The 18,870-nt window shown below is 51.8% G+C and overlaps 1 protein-coding gene across 1 annotated transcript in view; it reads right to left on the bottom strand.

The window, feature by feature from the left end:
• Positions 1 to 18,870, bottom strand: part of FIBCD1 (fibrinogen C domain containing 1) — a 37,634-nt gene that overhangs the window by 9,905 nt on the left and 8,859 nt on the right. Inside the window, exons 3-4 of the mRNA XM_074973497.1 lie at positions 11,479 to 11,638; positions 7,967 to 8,103 (exon numbers count right to left, since the gene is read on the bottom strand). Coding sequence (XP_074829598.1) covers positions 7,967 to 8,103; positions 11,479 to 11,638 — 297 coding nt within the window. The remainder of the gene's footprint in view (positions 1 to 7,966; positions 8,104 to 11,478; positions 11,639 to 18,870) is intronic.

Below are 18,870 nucleotides of genomic sequence, written 5' to 3' on the forward strand. Positions count from 1 at the left end.
GGGTGCTGCATGGAAGAGGTGGCCAGCGCTCCCTCTGATCCATGCTGTACTTACCTTCTAGAATTAGAGCCTTAATTTTTATCCTTGCACTGAGCACTTGAGAAGCTGCAGTTAAGCCCTTTTAAAAGGGCTTTCGTTGGACTCAGCTGACGGGAGGAGGCCGCTTGGCTGGAAAGGGCCCAAAGCTGATTTCCAGGAGGGATGTTGGCTCCAATTGGCTGCCATGATCCTGTGCGCGGAGGGAGGGAGCAGGGCAGGGGCAGAGGCAGCCATGAGGCTCCCCTTTAAGCTGCTTTGACCTTAACTTGTAACTAGGCCAGTTGTCTGTGCGCTGCTCAGGGCAGCGAGGGGCCCATCTTCACCAGCTCAGGGCCCCAGGAGGGCTTGGCGATTAGAGAGATGCTCTGGCAGCTTAGCGACATGCAGAGTTCTCTCAAGAAACACCACGGTGGGTATCAACACACCTTCCTGATCCTCCGGAGTCCTGAGCAGGGTTCATCGCCGCGGTGGGGACAGCTGGTGCTGAAGCCTAGTGGCCAGAGCAAGGGGCTAGAAGCAGGAACTCCTAGGTTCTATTGTGGATCAGAGCAGGAGTCGCTGCTGGTTGGGGCAGGGGACTGGGGAGAGTTTCTAATGGTTGGAGTAGGGGAAAGGGAATCCTGCTTCGGCCATTGGCCGTGTCCCCACTCAGTGCCTCGTTTTCCCCCCCACTTTGAGATCCTTACATGACACAGGCTACTTGAGTGCAGAGTATTAGTCCATTGCCCTGCTTGTGGTTGGGTCCATGCTGGTCTCTGCCGTGAGAGCATAGATCACAGCGAGCCTTCTCGGGTGAGGTGTTGCCTGTGGGGGTGTGCGGGCCATGGGTTGGGGCACAGAGCGAGGAGAGGAACAGCATCTGGCTGGCTGATGTACCCAGAACTGAGGATTCCTGTGTCTGAATTCAGGGGCTGAGATGTCTGCTCCTAGCCTAGTGAGGAGAGGGTTCGGCTGCCCTGCAGCTGAAGCCAGAGCAGGGGGCTGAGGAGAGTGGTGGAAATCTAGCCAGGGGAGAGGGGAGATAGCAGGCTGAGGCATGTGGGAGAGATGGGGCAGGTGTGGGGGAATGCTGTTGCTCTAGGTCTCTCCAGCCTGAGGCAGGCAGGCAGCAAACAAGCCAAGGGGGGTGGGGAGCATAGTATTTGCTGTAGCTTCAGCAGCTCCATCGCTGCTCTTCTCCAGCTCATAAAATATGGATCTCCCCCTCTTAAGCAAAAAGGATTTGTTCCCCTTCCCATTAAAGTCAGAGCTGAAATATTTATCTTTCCTGCTTACCGTCACCCTCTCTGCCTGGAGTCACTCGCCTTTCGATTGTCGCTGTAGAGTTACTGGTGCGCAAAGCACCATCCCTGGGGGCTGTAGCGGGGCCCGGGCAAAGGACAGCGAGATAAATAAATCACCATGCCCCAAACCATTGGCAGCACAGCAATGCCCAGCATCCCTGGGTGTGGGGACTCCCTCTCCATCCAAACCGGGTCCCCCCTTCCTCATCGCTTGAATCTGGGGTGGGGTTGATTAGTTTTGGTCCGTGCCCAGCGCTCTCCGGGTCAGGCAGGTGGAGTGACGGTGTGCTAGAAATGGATTTGACGGAGTCCCAGACCACACACTGCCATTCTGGGCCCTTCCCCCAATCACCGTGTGGCCAAGTCTCTGACACCAGCCTGCTTTTGTTTGCTTTGGGATACAGAGCAGTCCTGAGCTGCAGGCTCTCTTCTGAAGCCCTTGCCCTAAAGGAGCCCTGGTGCTCACAGAGAATTTGCAAAGGCTTCCAAGGCAGGAAGTAAGTAGCAGCCCGGTTTTCTGAAGGCCTGCTTGGATACCCTCCTTACGATTGTTACTCCACTAAATGACAGGAGGTGTTAATCAAAGGTGTGGAGGGATGTCACCCGCCCAGGCAGTAGGATTTGGGTCAGCCAGTAATGTACTTCCTGCCAGGAGCCTGGTGCAGTCATTAAATGCAGGTAAGTGCAATGCTACCTTGCAGAGAGTGTGAAAACGATTAAGCCCCACACTCAGATAAGAAATCTCACATTCCAGTTCCAATCTGCACCCGTCAGAGAAGAGAGCTCTGGGCCCGGGACACCCAAAGAGGTTGTGTGAGAGAAGGTAATGGCTGATGGGCCATTAAAGAGAGAACAATATGGAGTCCACCTGAATCTGGGATTCATAAATACCTTGCTCCTACTGCAGCCAGGAGAAGTTTGGGCCTCTCCCCTCCAGCAGGTGCCCTTTTAGAATATGTTTTAATCCTCGTTACTAACTGTTATTACAGTAGCACCCAGATGCCCCAGCAGAGGTTGGGACCTCACTGTCCTAGGGGATGGACACACCTGGCCTGCAGAGAGCATAACTTAAACAGGGAAGATGAAGGAGAAACTGAGACACAGGGCAGGGACGTGACTTGCTGAAGGTCACCCAGCAGGTCTGTGGCAGAGCCAGGGATAAGAACCCAGGTCTCCTGAATCCCAGTTCGGTGCTGTACCCACTAGGCCACCCTACCAGCATTCACTCCCTTTTCACGCTGTAAATCTGACCCACTGTGCTGCAGGTTGCGAGTTATTTGGCTTCCATGCCCTATACATCTGACCAGACACATGGCAGAAGGCAGCAGGGGAGCCTCTTTCTCCAGTCAGACACCAGGTCAGCACCGGCACCGACTGGGCTGTAGCAGGTAAGGAGCCCAGGGGCCATTGGAAGGCAGTGATAACAGTGTGAAAGCCCCTGGCCTGGACTCATGGGCTGGGATTGATTTCCCCCTCTAGTCTTGCCTGCCCCCTGCCCTGATGTCCTTGAGATGTGCTGACTAGTATGCCTGGGCTAGGACCTTGGAGGAATCCAATTTCTTTGCTGGCCTGGTCTTTGTCTCTGAGCCTTGCATGCGACCCCGGGCTTAGCTCAACAGCTCTCCAGTGAAACTGGTTCAGCCACTGTCAGCACGTCCACCCACCCATATGCAAATATCCCCACATGTCAAAAGGAATAGCTTAAAAAAATCAATCCCAGGCTGCATGACTCCAAGTGATGCCTATGACTTTACTGCAGCCTCCGTGACTCAACACCCCAAGGACCCAACACCCCCACACATTGCCCCCCTGCTTCCAGCTGAGACTGACACCTCTTTCATCCCTGAGTCACTGATACTAGCAGTGTGCAAAGTTCAGGAACCTTCAATAGCCAAGTAGGGATAGCCCCAGCTGGGGAAACTGAGGCACAGAGAGGGGCCATGCCTTGCCCAAGGCCACCCAGCGTGTCAATGGCAGAGCGAACCCCGGAGTCTTGGTTCCCAGTCCCTTGCTCTAACCACAAGACAAAACTTCCTCCCAAGGGGTAGTGAATGCTGGTCTCTCCTCTCCCCACTGGCACAGACCATGGTGGTGGTCAGTGCCAGGGCAGGTCCCGATCCTGCCAGCCATGAGGTTCTAATTGCAGGATTGGGGCCTTCCTGCTCCCGTGAGCAGAGCTTGCTCCATCTCAGCCGTTTCCCCGAGAGCAGGGCTGTTCAGGGATTGCTGCCCGGGGCCGTGCCTCCGGTCGCTGCTGGCCCCAGGGCAGGGCCATGCTGTCTCGCTGCTGGCCTGGCCCTCTGAGGTACTTGGCGCAGGCACAGAAGCTGTGATGCAGCCTGACGCTAAATCATTTTCTTCAGCTCCCTCAGCGCTGAGTGTCCAGCTCAGCCCCGGTCCCGCTGACTGGGACGGCCTTGGAGACGGCCTTTGGCGAATCCTCTCATCCCACCCGGTAGGCGGCGGCTCCCCCAGGAGCCAGGGCTGACAGCCGGAGTCTGGGGGCCTCACGCACAGTTCTCCTTAGGGAATCCCCCTCAATCTCTTCACCCCCTTCCCAAGCCTTCTCCCTCCACGGCGGGGAGGCCGAGGAGTTTCCCTTTTGCCACCAAGCGCCCCACCAGGCAGATGCACCAACATCTTGTGTTTAATGGAACAGTCCGGCCTCTGCCACGGACTCTGCCAAACCCTGGCACTGCCTGTCTCTGACTCCCAGCTGACAGGAACGTGGCACTTGGGCAGGGATCCTCAGCAGAGTTCAGCACACAGGGTGCAGGTTGGGTGCCGAACTCTTCTTGAAAATCTGGCTCCCCTGCTTCCCTTTCAGGAGCCCCCGGGATCCACCCCGACCATGTGGTTGGGGGTTATATTACCGGGCAGTGTGGTTCAGTTAATAGATGATGAGTGCAGTGGTCAGGACTCCTGGGTTCTCCTCCTGGCTGTGTGAGGTTGGGTAAGCCCCTTGGCCTGATCCCCATGGGTGCGGAGAACTTGCAGCTCCCCCTGACTTTAAGTGGGGTAGTGTGTTCTCAGCATCTCTGAAAGTCAGGCCTGCCTGCTCCGTGCCTCAGTTTCACCCTCTGTACCAATGGCACGATGGTAGTGGCCCTCCTCTGTGATCTGCACTCAGAGCCAAGGCTGATGGCCACTGTATGGCCTGGGCTCCCCAGAGGAGCCAGGCACTTGCCACGCACACTGCAAACGGCTTTGGTCTCTTCACAGCAGAGCAGCTAAGCTCCTTCCCCTCCCCCACTGCTGAAAGCTCCTTACAGGCATCAGATCCTGGGGGTTTATTTCCTCCAGCACCCAGCTGGGGGGGCATTTCACAGCCCGGTTCCAAGGGGCTGGCTCACCAGCCGAGCGTGACCTAACGGGCACGGCCCAGACTCGGCCGGTTCTCCCACCAGCCAGGGCACAGCCCCCACCAGTCCAACCCGAGGCGCTCCCAGCTGCAGTGTCCCCCGCAGCCTGTCTCGGAGACAGATCTCCTGGCCTCGGCATGCCTCTTCTGGGTTGCCTTAAGCTTTCCCCGAGTAATGCGTCATCTTGGGCAGGTGCCACTTCACACCTGGGGAAGCCCTGGCTGTCCTTGCAGGCTGGGTGAGGAGGCACTCGGGGAAGGCCAGGCTAGGATTTTCAGGCCCCTCCAGGGCAGTCTCAGCCTGGGGACTGTGCTGTGGTGTCTCCCCTACTGGCCTCCTTCCTCACCTCACAGCCGGGGGTGAGGACAGCCTTGCCTCGCCTGACCCCCGGCTGAGTCTCACTGCCCTCCCCTCATGTGCCCTTTCCAAGGTCCCTCCCTACTGACTCCTGTAGCTGGCCGGCTCCATGTCATTGGCAGCTGCACGCTGTTGGGATTAGGTGGCCTTCGTGTCACACTCCATAAAGACAATAAGTCAGCGGACGGGGTGAGGAGAGTCTTCGGCAGTTAGTGCAGGGCCAGCTGAGCCGTGGGGTGGCCAGGAGCCTGCGTCAGCCGGTAGCGCTGCCTCCAGGGGGCTTGCTTCCCCACACTGGCTCCGAATGAAATCTTGCCCTGTCTGAGCCAGGCAGGCCACCCGTCACCCAGTGCCCCCCTATTGCCAAACAGTGTGTGGGAGACGGGTGAACCAGGAATCCTTGGCCCTGTCTCTCAGCGTGTCTCCAGGGGAAATTTATTGGCATTTTACTGGTTCATGTACATAATCTGACCAGTGGAGTGATGCCACTAAATGTCACTGTGTAGACAAGCCCTTAGTGTGTTCAGGTCATGGGAGGGTAGCGTCTGCTCTGGGCAGTGGGGTTGGCCCCCTCAAGGTGATGGGGAATATGGGGCCTGCTTTGGGCAGTGTCACAGGTCCCTTGGGGTGTCAGGGAAGGCAGGGCTAAGTATGGGGGGCTGTGGGACAAAGCCCCTCATCGTGGGGAAAGTGGCGCCATCTCTGGGCCCCTCAGCATGCCAGAGAAAGCTGGACCAGCTCTGGGCAGTGGTGACCCTATGAAGGGCGAGTTTTGAAGGCCAGGCGAGTGGAGCTAGGAGTGAGGAGAACGGATGGGTCCTGGGGCCAGGCTTTCTCCGTGCTCCTTTTCCAGAGAAGGGAAAAAAAGCCCAGGAGTGAGTCTCCCACCAGTTCCCATTGGCTGGTCTCTGATCTCAAGTGGTGTCGGGATGGCGCTGAGGCAGATTGGATCTGAGGGAGGGAGAGCGGCTGTTAACGTTCAGCCGTCACGGGCTCTTGCAACAGGCACTGTTGCAAATTTCTCCTGATGCTTTATGGAATCGAGGCCTCGACTCCATCGATCCAAAGGAAAGAGCTACGTCGAATCAGGATTCCCTACTGACCCTTTTGCCTGAGGCTGCCAGCTCTTGGCTGCACCTCCCTTTTTCTCCCCCAAGCCTGTCTGCATCCCTTCTCCCCTGGCCACTCTCTGTTCCACACCCAATCGCTGCCCACCCCCTCTTCTCCTGCTTGTGCGCTCTCAGAAACCTCTGGAGCCCTAAAAGGGAGGGGGTTCTGGATTCCTGCGACCCCTCCCCCCCGCAAGCTGGCTACGCAAACAGCAAGAGCGCTGAGAGGTGCTTGTTAAGCGAGAACATCCCTTCTGTCTCTCCTCACCTCGGCTTTCCCTCTTCCATCCCTCCTGATCAATCATTTCACCTCACCCTACACTTGCTTTGCCAGCCTCTCCTGCCTCCGGGGTCCCGCCACGGGAGTGTGCGCCCTGCACCACCCAACCCTTCTCTGTCAGTTGGCACAGTCCTGGCCCTGCCATGCCGGGGGCTGTGGAGAAGGGACCGTTCGAGACTCTTCAGTGTGTCTCAGCTGATCCTACTTTGTGGCCCCCATCAGAGAGTGGCAAAGCACTTTTCAGACAGGCCAGCCCCGCGAGGCACGCGAACCGTCATGGCCACGTTACAGCTGGGTAAACGAGGCACAGAGATGGGAAGGTACTCGCCCACGCTCAGCCAGCCCGGCAGAGCTGGGAATGGAACCCAGGAGTCATGACTCCGTCGCCTGGGCTGGCCACTTAACGCCTGGTGTCCTCCTGCTGCTCTTTGTGTTTATGCGGCTACAGGGCAGAATATAACCCCCAATCTGTGCAATGGCAACAGTGTCCAGCTGCTCCCCCTCTTTCCCGCCCTCCTCCAAGCGCTGCATTGCAGCTGATCACTCACTCTGGATTACACCAGCCCCATCGGAGATCAGGACTTCACTTTGCTAGAATATGTCTACACTGCAATTAAGAACCCGTAGCTAGCCCATGCCAGCTGGCTCAGACTCACGGGGCTCAGGCTAAGAGGCTGTTTAATTGCAGTGTACATCCACTCTAGGACCCTTTGAGGTGGGAGGGTCCCAGAGCTCGGGCTGCAGCCAGAGTCAGAACGTCTACACTACACCATGAGCCTGAGTCAGCTGACACAGGCCAGCCATGGGTGTCTAACTGCAGTGTAGACATACCCTAACAGCCAGCCCCTTCCCCGAAGAGCTTGCCTCCTACAAAGATGAGACAGATGCAGGCTGGCAGGAAGAAAATATGGCCCTCCTTTCACTGACAGAGAAGCTAAGGAACAGAGAGATGCAGCGACTTTCCCAAGTCCCAGAAGCAGTCTGGTGCAGAGCTGGGATTTGAACCCAGATCTCATGAGTTGGAACAGCAGGGGAGAGTTTGGTGTAGGACTGTCTTTGGGCCGACCGAGGGCAGGAGATACCAGGAGGGGTGCCTGGGTTGTTCTACTGAGATGTCCAGCCCCACTGGGTCCATGCAATAGAGCTGGATATGGATGGGCTGCCCAACTGCACAGAGCCCTACGCTCCCACCTTGGGAACTGAGTAACTCCGAGTGACTTCTAAACCCAGGCAAGACAACAGGGCCTTTGGTGTACAGCTGAACCCAACTCCTGAACCTCACAGAGCCCCGCCACTGATCAGCACCATCGGTCTACCTTTGGCGCTGTGCCCCCATGCACCAGCAGCGGATGTCCAGCTGAAGCTCAGGGAACTGCCTTCTCTATTCTCCACTGGGCACAGCCCTTGGGATCTGTTCTGTGCTGTTGCTCCCACCCCATGGGCCATTGCTTGTATCTCAGAGGCTGGCAGAGTTGTGCCTTAACGAGTGCCGTTTCCTATGTCAGAGCGACTCAGCAATGCAGGCAACCAACTTACCGTCCACCCGCCTCCCTCCGTCGTCATGTCACAGTAGACCTGGAAGCCTGAGGGATAATGAGTGGGGAAGATGGAGTAAATGCCGTCCTCTTGTTGTCCGCTCAAGTAGATGTCAAAGCAGTCCCGGGGCCGCGAGCCTGGAGCGTGGCATGGGAGGGAAGGGAGAGCAACGCAAGGCTAATTAATTGTTTAAATTAGAGCCTCGCGGTTGGTTTCTGGCTCTCACCCCCACTGCCTGATCTAATTGGCTGCTCACGGCCCACTCAGCCCCCTCTCATCTCATTCTCTTTCCTCCTAGGCTCGGGGCAAGCAGCGTCCTAGCTGAGGTCTCGGTGGCTCTAGGGACCATCTGTGGCAGTAATAAGGCACCGAGAGGGAGCCTGCTGGCCTCCCTGCTGGAAAGCTATGGCTAACCCACCATATGCACTCTCCCCTCTCCCAGCACCATGTCACCGAGGCCTCCCTGCCAGGCAGATGAGTGCAGTGGAAGGGGCTGCTTGCTCCCATAGCTAGTGTGGGTGTATGTATTGCACTGGAGAGGGGGCGCCTGCAGGAAGTGCAGTGTAGCTAGATGGGGGGGCAGGGGGTATACACACAGTGTATATGTATAGCACACACAGTATCAGTGTGTGTGTTGGCACGGATGCAATTTTAATATAAAATTAAAGTTGAAATTTAAATTGAAACATTTTGAGAAACCCAAATTGAATTTTTTGGGGAGGAGGGGGAATTTTCCTTCGAGGATTTCGAAGTTTTCAGTCTGATTCGGAACAAAGCAAAGTTCAAATGCTCGAAATCCTTCCCGAAACAGAACGGCCATCCTTTGCATGTCCCTGTATACTATAGGCCAACCACTCGGCGAAAAGAACACTCGTAAGGTTGCAAAGTCAAGTGCTCCAGCGTTAGGAAACACCAGAATTAAAGCTGCCTGGGTGTCCTTAATTTGACCCCCTTGTGTATACACGGTATGATAGGGTCTTTAATTACATAAGCATGTATTTTTTCCATAGGACCCCTCTGCCTCATTACGTGCACAGGACGGATGGCACACACTTAATGAGAAGCTATTCAATCTTTCTTTTTGTTGTTCAGCATGTGGTCCAGGCCTTGTTTATTGCACACTATTCACCCTGCTGTGAAAACAGAATAAACTTCCTCTTGAGATTTTCTGGAGTGCTCATCACCATAGAATCCATGTGCTTCACAAACATTCGCTGACTTTCACACCATCCCTGTGAGGCAAGCGGGTAGTATTATCCCCATTTTATAGATGGGGAGCTGAGGCACAGAGTATGCACTGATTTTGGGTGCCCAAAGTCAGACATTGCACAGGCAACCTTAACTGTGGGATTTCCTAAAGTCTGAATGCTTGATTTTGCAACCTTAATAATGGTCTTTTAGTTTAGTTGTGTTGGGTGAAATTTCCTAGTTTTTTGTTTTTTAAAGCAAACCAAAAAGACAAATTCCATTGTGTGGCATCATATTGACACTCACAGGGTTCATCGGCAGGGTTAGAACCGTTAGATTTGCTGCCTAGACCTGCCACTTGAGCTAACTGAGTAATCGACAGGAGTAGTAGGCTGTCACCTTTGTGTGGACCAGCACTAGAGCAGCAATTGCAGGGAAATTGCATTATGGAGCATGCTCATTGTGGACAGACTCTTTGGAGAATTTAGCTGCTAAAATCTAAGAAGTCTCGACAGAGCATGTGCAAACTTATTTTTCAAAAGGTTATAACCTGGCCAAATTTTGGCAGCTTTTCATGGGGCCAGCAAAAGGCACATGCCTGACACAAAGGTCCAACCCCTGCCAAATTTTATGTATCTGCTGCAAAGCAGGAGGATGCCAGAGCTTTTCAAAGAAAAAGTCAACAGGATTTCTTTTTAACACGGGCAACACAGTGTACATTTTCCTTAGACTCATTCTCAAAAACATCGGCACTGTTTAGGTTGAAATTTTCCAAAACAGTTCAGCCTGAGGCCGACACCTGGCGTGGAAAATTTTGGCCCAAAGGGTTAAAGTTTGCCAAAGTTCTAAGCAACTGAAAATCAGACCTTATCGGGGAAGTGTCAAACAACCTTAATAATAGGCCATGCCTACAATACAGGTGCATGTGTGATGCGATGTGCAGCCCCACTGGGGCTTCTCACAACCATGATATGTGTCACATTATGTAAAGTGTCACATCATGTAAAGTGGCCTGGACCTTTACAGAAGGGCTCCAGGGGTAGCTAGGACCCAGAAATATTTTTCCACTGCAGGCAGTAGAGAGGAGACACCTGGGTCCTTCTGGTGCTTGATTTGCTAAAGGTGATTACACTTCCCTATCAGCAAAGGGACCTGCGCCCAGCAGCAAGAGGGTGTGAGTTGGGGGGAGCTGCTTTCCATTGCCCCAGGGGCTTGCGTAATTTCTGGACAACTATGTGACTGTGTTTGTGGAGCCGGCCCAGAGGCCTTGGGGGATTTGAAGTTAGGTCTTTGGTTTTATCATCTCTGAGGAGGAGCGCTTCAGAGGATCTCCGGATGATCTTGGGGCCAGGGTGACCATATTTCTCCAAAGGGAAAACAGGACACCGCGTGGGCCTAGCCTGAGGCACTCTGCCCCCCTCCCCAACAGGGCTGGCCCAAGCCGCTCACCCACGCCCTGGCCCCTCCTCCCCGGGCGGGGCTGGTGTTACTGCTTGCCTGTGCCCTGCCTGCCCCCCGTACGAGGCTGTGGCTGGCATCGCTGCTCTCTTGAGCCCTGCCTGCGCTCCCCCCGAGCCCTGCCTCCCCTGGTCATTTGTCCCATTTGCTCTTGCCAACTGATGAAATTGGCAAGGGCAAACGGAACAAATGCCCACTTTTGTCAAAAAAGTCGGGATGGCTGGAACAGGGCTTAAAAAAGGGGCTGTCCCGGCCAAAACGGGGTGTGTGGTCACCCTGTCTTGGGCTGGGGAGTGGAACTGGGCATGCATGTGTGCGTAATGGTAGAATCAGATTGTGTGTGGACATACCCCCCCATTCTCTGTAGGATCTGGCCAGCTAATGCAGACACAGCAAAGAAACTCCCCTGTGCTCTGCTGGGTTGAGCGCCCCATGTGGAAGCTGTAGGTGGGATATTCTCTGCTTGGGTGACTGAGGACAGGAGAGATCCAGGCCCATCCAGCTCACGAGCCTGTGGTTGTAGGCACCAGTGCTGCAGTGTCCAGCAATGACAGGCCACCTGGGCCATGGCTCTGTGGTTGGAACATTGCTCATGGGCTCGCTCCGTGCACCGTGTCCCCGAATGCCTCCACTGCCCAGCAGAACAGGGTCACGGACCCAGAGTAGCTCTCTGGGAAATGCTGGGCTTTGCTGGACCACTACAAAGTGGGGTGAGTCTCTCTGCACTGCCCTGACCACACTGTCGGTTCCCAGCTGGGATGGTCTGGGCCTTGCTGTGAGGAAGCCGATAGTAATGTCACTTCTGTTCCCCTCTGCCTAGGTTATTGGCCTGAAGTGCAGGAAAGGAGAGGAGGAGGCTGTCTCACCATTGGAACAACCCCGGGGCCGGGCTCCCCGGGCTGGAGATCTCTGCAAGTCGGCTTTGAGCCGAGGCCTGGCCATGCCTCGATCCTTCTGCAACGTGTCCAGAATGTCGCTGACAGAGCTCACCAGCCGGGCCATGTTGGTCTGGCTCTCCGAGAGCAGCTGGGAGGGGAGAAGACAAACGATCTGTTGAGTCACCAGTTCCTGGCTTTACCCCTTTCCGACACTGCGGGCAGCAGCGTTGAATGCATCCCTCAAAGGCAGGTGCTGAGCCTGGCCAGGTCCAGTGGGTGAATCCCCTCACATAGTGCACTTACGCTTCTACATACAGCACCCTCTGTGTCAATGTGCTTCCCTCCCCCCCCGCCCCCGAGCAATCACTTCACCTACTGTACCCCTGAGATTCTGCCGCCAATAGGGGCATCCCTCCTAGGAACAGGGACACAGACCACATCTGGGAGCCATTCTTCCTACTGCCAACAGGGAGAGCCCTCACCCCAAATGCCAGGCTAAGAGGAGTGGGGCTGCAAACACTGAGTGCCAGTAGAATGACATCTACCAAACTTTCCATTTCCATCCTCTGGACCTTGGCGTCTCAGCCCAGATTATATTTCCTGTACATAGTGGCAGTGGTCTGGTGGTTAGTCAGGACTTCTTCGTTCTACATTCAGCTCAGACTCTCTGTGTGAGCTAGGGATACGTCACGTAGCTCTCTGTGCCTCAGTTTCCCCATCTGTAAAATAGGGATAATGAACACTCCCCTGCCTCACACAAGGGGTTGGGAAGCTTCATTGATCAGTGTTTGGACAGTGCTTTGAACACGTAAAGGACTTGTCTGTGCTGTGACTCCTGGACGAAAAGGGCTGCAGAAAGGTCAGTGATGCGCTCATATTACATTTCAGTGCAAAATCTGTTTGGTGAATTCAGCTGACGCAGAATCCAGACTTTGCCTTAAAATGCATCGAGCACAGAATCGGGCCCAGGCTGAGGGCCGCGATCCAAACCCCAACAAACTTTGGGAAAGCTCCCATTGAAGCTCCTGGCAAAACTTCTGTTGAGACCAGGATCAGGGCATTAATGTCACTTAAAAATAATACTGAGGCTATCAAATGGAGTTATTCTGTCTTCACTCAGTGGGGCCTGGCCTCTGCCGAATGACGAGGGCAAATCCCAGACAAGCCCACAGCACATCTGAAAGATTAACGCTGACCTGCTGTAGCTCCTGACCCCGTGTCTGCCATTTGGGGGATAAAAGGCATCTTTAGAAAAAAAAAAAAAAGAGAGGATTCCCGGTCAGACTGGATGTAGAAGCTGTGGCATGTACATGATCCTGGAGGGGGGACCTGGAAAGAATTTCGTCTGCATGAAGTGCCGCCTGATAGAGCTGACGGAAGAGAAGATCCGAGGATTGGAGATGCAGGTGGAGACTCTGGTTGAGTTTAGAAGGGGGTTTGAGCGGATGATGGAGCGAAGCCGTGAGGAGGCTGAAGGGAAAAGCTTAGACTTGCAGATGGAAGCAGGATCGAAGAACCCTGAGGGGATACTGCTGGGTGAGGAAAGTGGACAGTGGAAGTATGTGACTAAGAGAACCAGGCAGAGGAAAAGATGGGGCAGTGAAGGAGAAATAGAGCTCAGGAACAGGTTTGCGGAGCTGGAAAATGAAGAAGGGGCACAGCAGGTGGTCACTGAAGGTGAGAGGGCAAGGAAAAAGAGAAGAGCAGATAGTCTTATTGGAAGAGGGCAAGAGTCAATGGAGATAACACCACCAAATATGAGCCCCAGGAGGATATGGGTTGGGTTGCAGAGGATTGCAAGGGACAATAGGAATCGAGAGGACATGAGGCCAGATGGAACAGGGCATTGACTGGAGAATCACACCATCACCAGGAAAAGGCAGGTCTAAGTGATTGGGGACTCATTACTGAGAAGAATAGACAGGCTTGTAACCAGACCTGATCCAGTGAACAGAAGGGTGTGCTGTCTGCCGGGTGCTAAGATACAGGATGCGGACCTGAGGCTGAAGAGGATCCTAACGGGAGCGGGAAAGAATCCATTGATTATCCTTCATGTGGGAACAAATGATACGGCTAGATTCTCGCTGGAACGTATCAAGGGAGACCATGCCAGGCTGGGGAAGATGCTAAAGGAAATCGAGGCTCAGGTGATCTTCAGTGGGATTCTTCCTGTTCCTAGAGAAGGGCAACAAAGGTGTGACAAGATTATGATGCTCAACAGATGGCTCAGGCAGTGGTACTATAAGGAAGGCTTTGGGATGTATGGCCACTGGGAAGCATTCATGGACAGAGGAAGGTTCTCTCGGGATGGCCTTCACCTGAGTAAGGAGGGAAATAGACTCCTAGGATGGAGGATGGCAGAACTGATCAAGAGAGCTTTAAACTAGGAATTCGGGGGAGATGGTTGGGAGATGTCCAGGTAATCTCCACGCCAGTTATTCTCTTTGAGAGGGAAGAAAACGAAGTAAGAAAGCATACAGCTGTGGGTAGGAGACGGACATAAGGAGGAAGGGCAGTGTACATACCAGTCTAATAGGTGATACTGGCGGTAGAATGTCTGTGCCCAATCGGGTAAAGAATGTGGGCGAAGCCAAACGGCAAAAATTAAGATGTTTGTACACTAATGCGAGGAGCCTAGGTAACAAAATGGAGGAACTAGAGCTACTGGTGCAGGAAGTGAAACCAGATATTATAGGGATAACAGAAACATGGTGGAATAGTAGTCATGACTGGAGTACAGGTATTGAAGAGTTTGTGCTGTTTAGGAAAGACAGAAATAAAGGCAAAGGTGGTGGAGTAGCATTGTATATCAATGATGAGGTAGACTGTAAAGAAATAAGAAGTGATGGAATGGATAAGACAGAGACTGTCTGGGCAAAAATCACATTGGGGAAGAAAGCTACTAGAGCCTCCCCTGGGATAGTGCTTGGGGTCTGCTATGGACACCGGGGTCCGATCTGGATATGGATAGAGACCTCTTTGATGATTTAAAAGAAGTAAATACTAATGGGAATTCTGTGAACATGGGAGACTTTAACTTCCCAGATATAGACTGGAGGACAAGTGCTAGTAATAATAGGGCTCAGATTTTCCTGGGTACGATAGCTGATGGATTCCTTCACCAAGTCTGAAGGAACCGATAAGAGAGGACGCCATTTTAGATCTGGTTTTGCTGAGCAGTGAGGACCTCATAGAAGAAATGATTGTAGGGGACAACCTTGCTTCGAGTGATCATGAGCTAATTCAGTTCAAACTAAATGGAAGGATAAACAAAAATAGATCCATGACTAGGGTTTTTGATTTCAAAAAGGCTAACTTTAAAAAATTAAGGAAATTAGTTAGGGAAGTGGATTGGATTGAAAAACTTGTGGATCTAAAGGCAGAGGATGCCTGGAATTACTCCAAGTCAAAGCTGCAGAAGCTATCGGAAGCCTGCATCCCAAGAAAGGGGAAAAAATTCATAGGCAGGGGTTGTAAACCAAGCTGGATGAGCAAGCATCTCAGAGAGGTGATTAAGAAAAAGCAGAAAGCCTACAAGGAGTGGAAGATGGGCGGGATTAGCAAGGAAAGCTACCTTACTGAGTTCAGAACATGTAGGGATAAAGTGAGAGAGGCCAAAAGCCATGTAGAGGTGGACCTTGCAAAGGGAATTAAAAGCAATAGTAAATGGTTCTATAGCCATATAAATAAGAAGAAAACAAAGAAAGAAGAAGTGGGACCGCTTAACACTGAGGATGGAGTGGAGGTTAAGGATAATCTAGGCATGGCCCAATATCTAAACAAATACTTTGCCTCAGTCTTTAACGAGGCTAATGGGGAGCTTAGGGATAACGGTAGGATGACAAATGGGAATGAGGATATGGAGGTAGATATTACCACATCCGAGGTAGAAGCCAAACTCGAACAGTTTAATGGGACTAAATCTGGGGTCCCAGATAATCTTCATCCAAGAATATTAAAGGAACTGGCACATGAAATTGCAAGCCCATTAGCAAGAATTTTTAATCAATCTGTAAACTCAGGGGTTGTACCGTATGACTGGAGAATTGCTAACATAGTTCCTATTTTTAAGAAAGGTAAAAAAAGCAATCCAGGTAACTACAGCCTGTTAGTTTGACATCTGTAGTATGCAAGGTCTTGGAAAAAATTTTGAAGGAGAAAGTAGTTAAGGACATTGAGGTCAATAGTAATTGGGACAAAATACAACATGGCTTGATAAAAGGTAGATCGTGTCAAACCAACCTGATCTCCTTCTTTGAGAAGGTAACAGATTTTTTAGACAAAGGGAATGCAGTGGATCTAATTTACCCCGATTTCAGTAAGGCATTTGATACGGTGCCACCTGGAGAATTATTAGCTAAATTGGAAAAGATGGGGGTCAAAATGAAAATTGAAAGGTGGATAAGGAACTGGTTAAAGGGGAAACTACAGCAGGTGACACTAAAAGGTGAACTGTCAGACTGGAGGGAGGTTACCAGTGGAGTTCCTCAGAGATCGGTTTTGGGACCAATCTTATTTCATCTTTTTATTACTGACCTTGGCACAAAAAGTGGAAATGTGCTAATAAAGTTTGCGGATGACACAAAGCTGGGAGGTATTGTCAATACAGAGAGGGACCGGGATATCATACAGGAGGATCTGGATGACCTTGTAAACTGGAGTAATGGTAATAGGATGAAATTTAATAGTGAAAAGTGCAAGGTCATGCATTTAGGGATTAATAACAAGTAGTTTTAGTTATAAGCTGGGGACGCATCAATTAGAAGTAATGGAGGAGGAGAAGGACCTTGGAGTATTGGTTGACCACAGGATGACTATGAGCCGCCAATGTGATTGTGAAAAAAGCTAATGCGGTCTTGGGATGCATCAGGAGAGGTATTTCCAGTAGAGATAAGGAGGTGTTAGTACCGTTATACAAGGCACTGGTGAGACCTCACTTGAAATACTGTGTGCAGTTCTGGTCTCCCATGTTTAAGAAGGATGAATTCAAACTGGAACAGGTACAGAGAAGGGCTACTAGGATGATCCGAGGAATGGAAAACCTGTCTTAGGACAGGAGACTCAAGGAGCTTGGCTTGTTTAGCATAACTAAAAGAAGGCTGAGAGGAGATGTGATTGCTATCTATAAATATCAGAGGGATAAATACCATGGAGGGAGAAGAATTATTTAAGCTCAGTACCAATGTGGACACACGAACAAATGGATATAAACTGGCCATCAGGAAGTTTAGACTTGAAATAAGACGAAGGTTTCTAACCCTCAGAGGAGTGAAGTTCTGGAACAGCCTTCCAAGGGAAACAGTTGGGGCAAAAGACCTATCTGGCTTCAAGACAAAGCTTGATGAGTTTATGGAGGAGATGGTATGATGGGATAGCCTAATTTTGGCAATTAATTGATCCTCGACTACTAGTGGTAGATATGCCCAATGGCCTGTGATGGGATGTTAGATGGGGTGGGATCTGAGTTACTCCAGAGAATTCTTTCGTGGGTGTCTGGCTGGTGAATCTTGCCCACATGCTCAGGGTTTGGCTGATCACCATATTTGGGATCAGGAAGGAATATTCCTCCAGGGCAGATTGGAAGACGCCCTGGGGGTTTTTCGCCTTCCTCTGCGGCGTGGGACATGGGTCCTGGAGGATTCTCTGCACCTTGAAGTCTTTAAACCACGATTTGAGGACTTCAATAGCTCAGACATAATTTAGGGCTTTGTTACAGGTGTTGGTGGGTGAGATCCCGTGGCCTGCGTTGTACAGGAGGTCAGACTAGACAATCATAATGGTCCCTTCTGACCTTAAAGTCTATGATTCTATCCACAGAAGAGGTGCATGAGGGGGTAGCCACAGCAAAAGGCTCCCCTCATCCCTGCAATCCATGTCAGAATGGAGAACCAAACCATTGGAAGGCAACGATGTGGACCTTTTCCAGAACAAAGAGGCCAGCCTCGGAGCGGGCGCTGTCACTTGGAGTATTACATAAAACAAGAGAGAGGATCGTGCTGCTCTGCTCGTCATAGGCATGGCCTCCATTCAGGGATGGGCATCAACAGTGTAAAACAGGCACGCCCTGACTGCAGAGCGACGAGAAGCTTAAAAGGCTCAGCAAATGGGATCTGCAAAGAAGAGATTTGGGGAAACGAAGAGCAGACGTCTCTGCAAGGAGCAGTTATACCCCCGAGCAACTTGCAGCTATCGATCTTGTAGCCCTTCACAAGGTGTAGGGTTCTTTTTCGGATGGGGAAACTGAGGTACAGAATGGTGAATTTGCCCAAGTTCACTGTGACCCAGGGAGTCCCCCCAGTACCAACTGTCAGAGGGCATCCTGTACCATAACTCACATCAGGCCTGACACACTCATTGCCACAACACACTTGTCATACTCTGTGTCTAAAAAGCCTCATGTGAGGTATCGTGTCCAAATTGGTAGCACACTGGTCATTAGGAATATTGTGTGATGTATGTGTGAGTGGTGTATAAAGAATTACAGATGCATGATGGAAATGTTCTGAAAAGGAGTTTTGCAAGCAGTGCATAAGCCCAGCCTGTCCTAGACAACGGAATATTGTTTTGCCTCCAATGTAAACTGAGCCAGGTAACACCTCAGAAGACAGTGAGTAGTGTATCTACATATAAGGTAAACAAAGCCATCAAGCTACATGAGCTAGGGGAAAGGCAGCTTAACGATCATGCCAGGGGATGGGGCCTACACTCTCAGGAAGCCTTCCTGGCTCTTGAAACTGAGACAATAGACTTTGTGAAATATAAGCAAAGGCAGATGGCCATTTTGGCATCCATCACCCAGGGGACACGGGGAGCAGAGCCCTTTGAGCTCAAGAGAGGTGGATCCTCTTGGCCTGAAAACCAAGAGTAGCTGGAACTGACTCTGGGTGAGACCCCTGCTTAGACAAAGATTGTAACTCACTGAAGTGATATTTTAGTCACTAGACTAACAAGTGATATTTTGTTTTACTTGTAACCACACCTGTGTCTTTTTTCCTTACCTGTTATCACTTATATCTCTGTTCTTTAACAGACTTATTCTTGTTTTATTAGAGAACCATCTCAGTGTTGTGTGTTAAACCAGTGGTTTTCAACCTTTTTTCATTTGCCGACCCCTAAAACATTTTAAATGGAGGTGGGGACCTCTTAGGAAATCTTAAAACCCCCAGGGATCTCCAGACCACAGGTCGAAAACCACTGTGTTAAATTGAAAGGTGAAATCCTCAGGTAACTACCAGGCTGGAGTGGGCTCTGTCACTTTGGAGGCAGCGAACTTCATAACTTCTGTGAGTGTCCAGCGAGAGGGAGTGGACACTGCAGGGAAGATAGTTTGTGAGAGCCTCGGGCCTGGAGGGGCTGTTGATGTTGCCCTGCAAGGAGTAA

This window comes from Natator depressus, chromosome 16, assembly GCF_965152275.1.
Source record: "Natator depressus isolate rNatDep1 chromosome 16, rNatDep2.hap1, whole genome shotgun sequence".
Classification (NCBI taxonomy): domain Eukaryota; kingdom Metazoa; phylum Chordata; order Testudines; family Cheloniidae; genus Natator; species Natator depressus.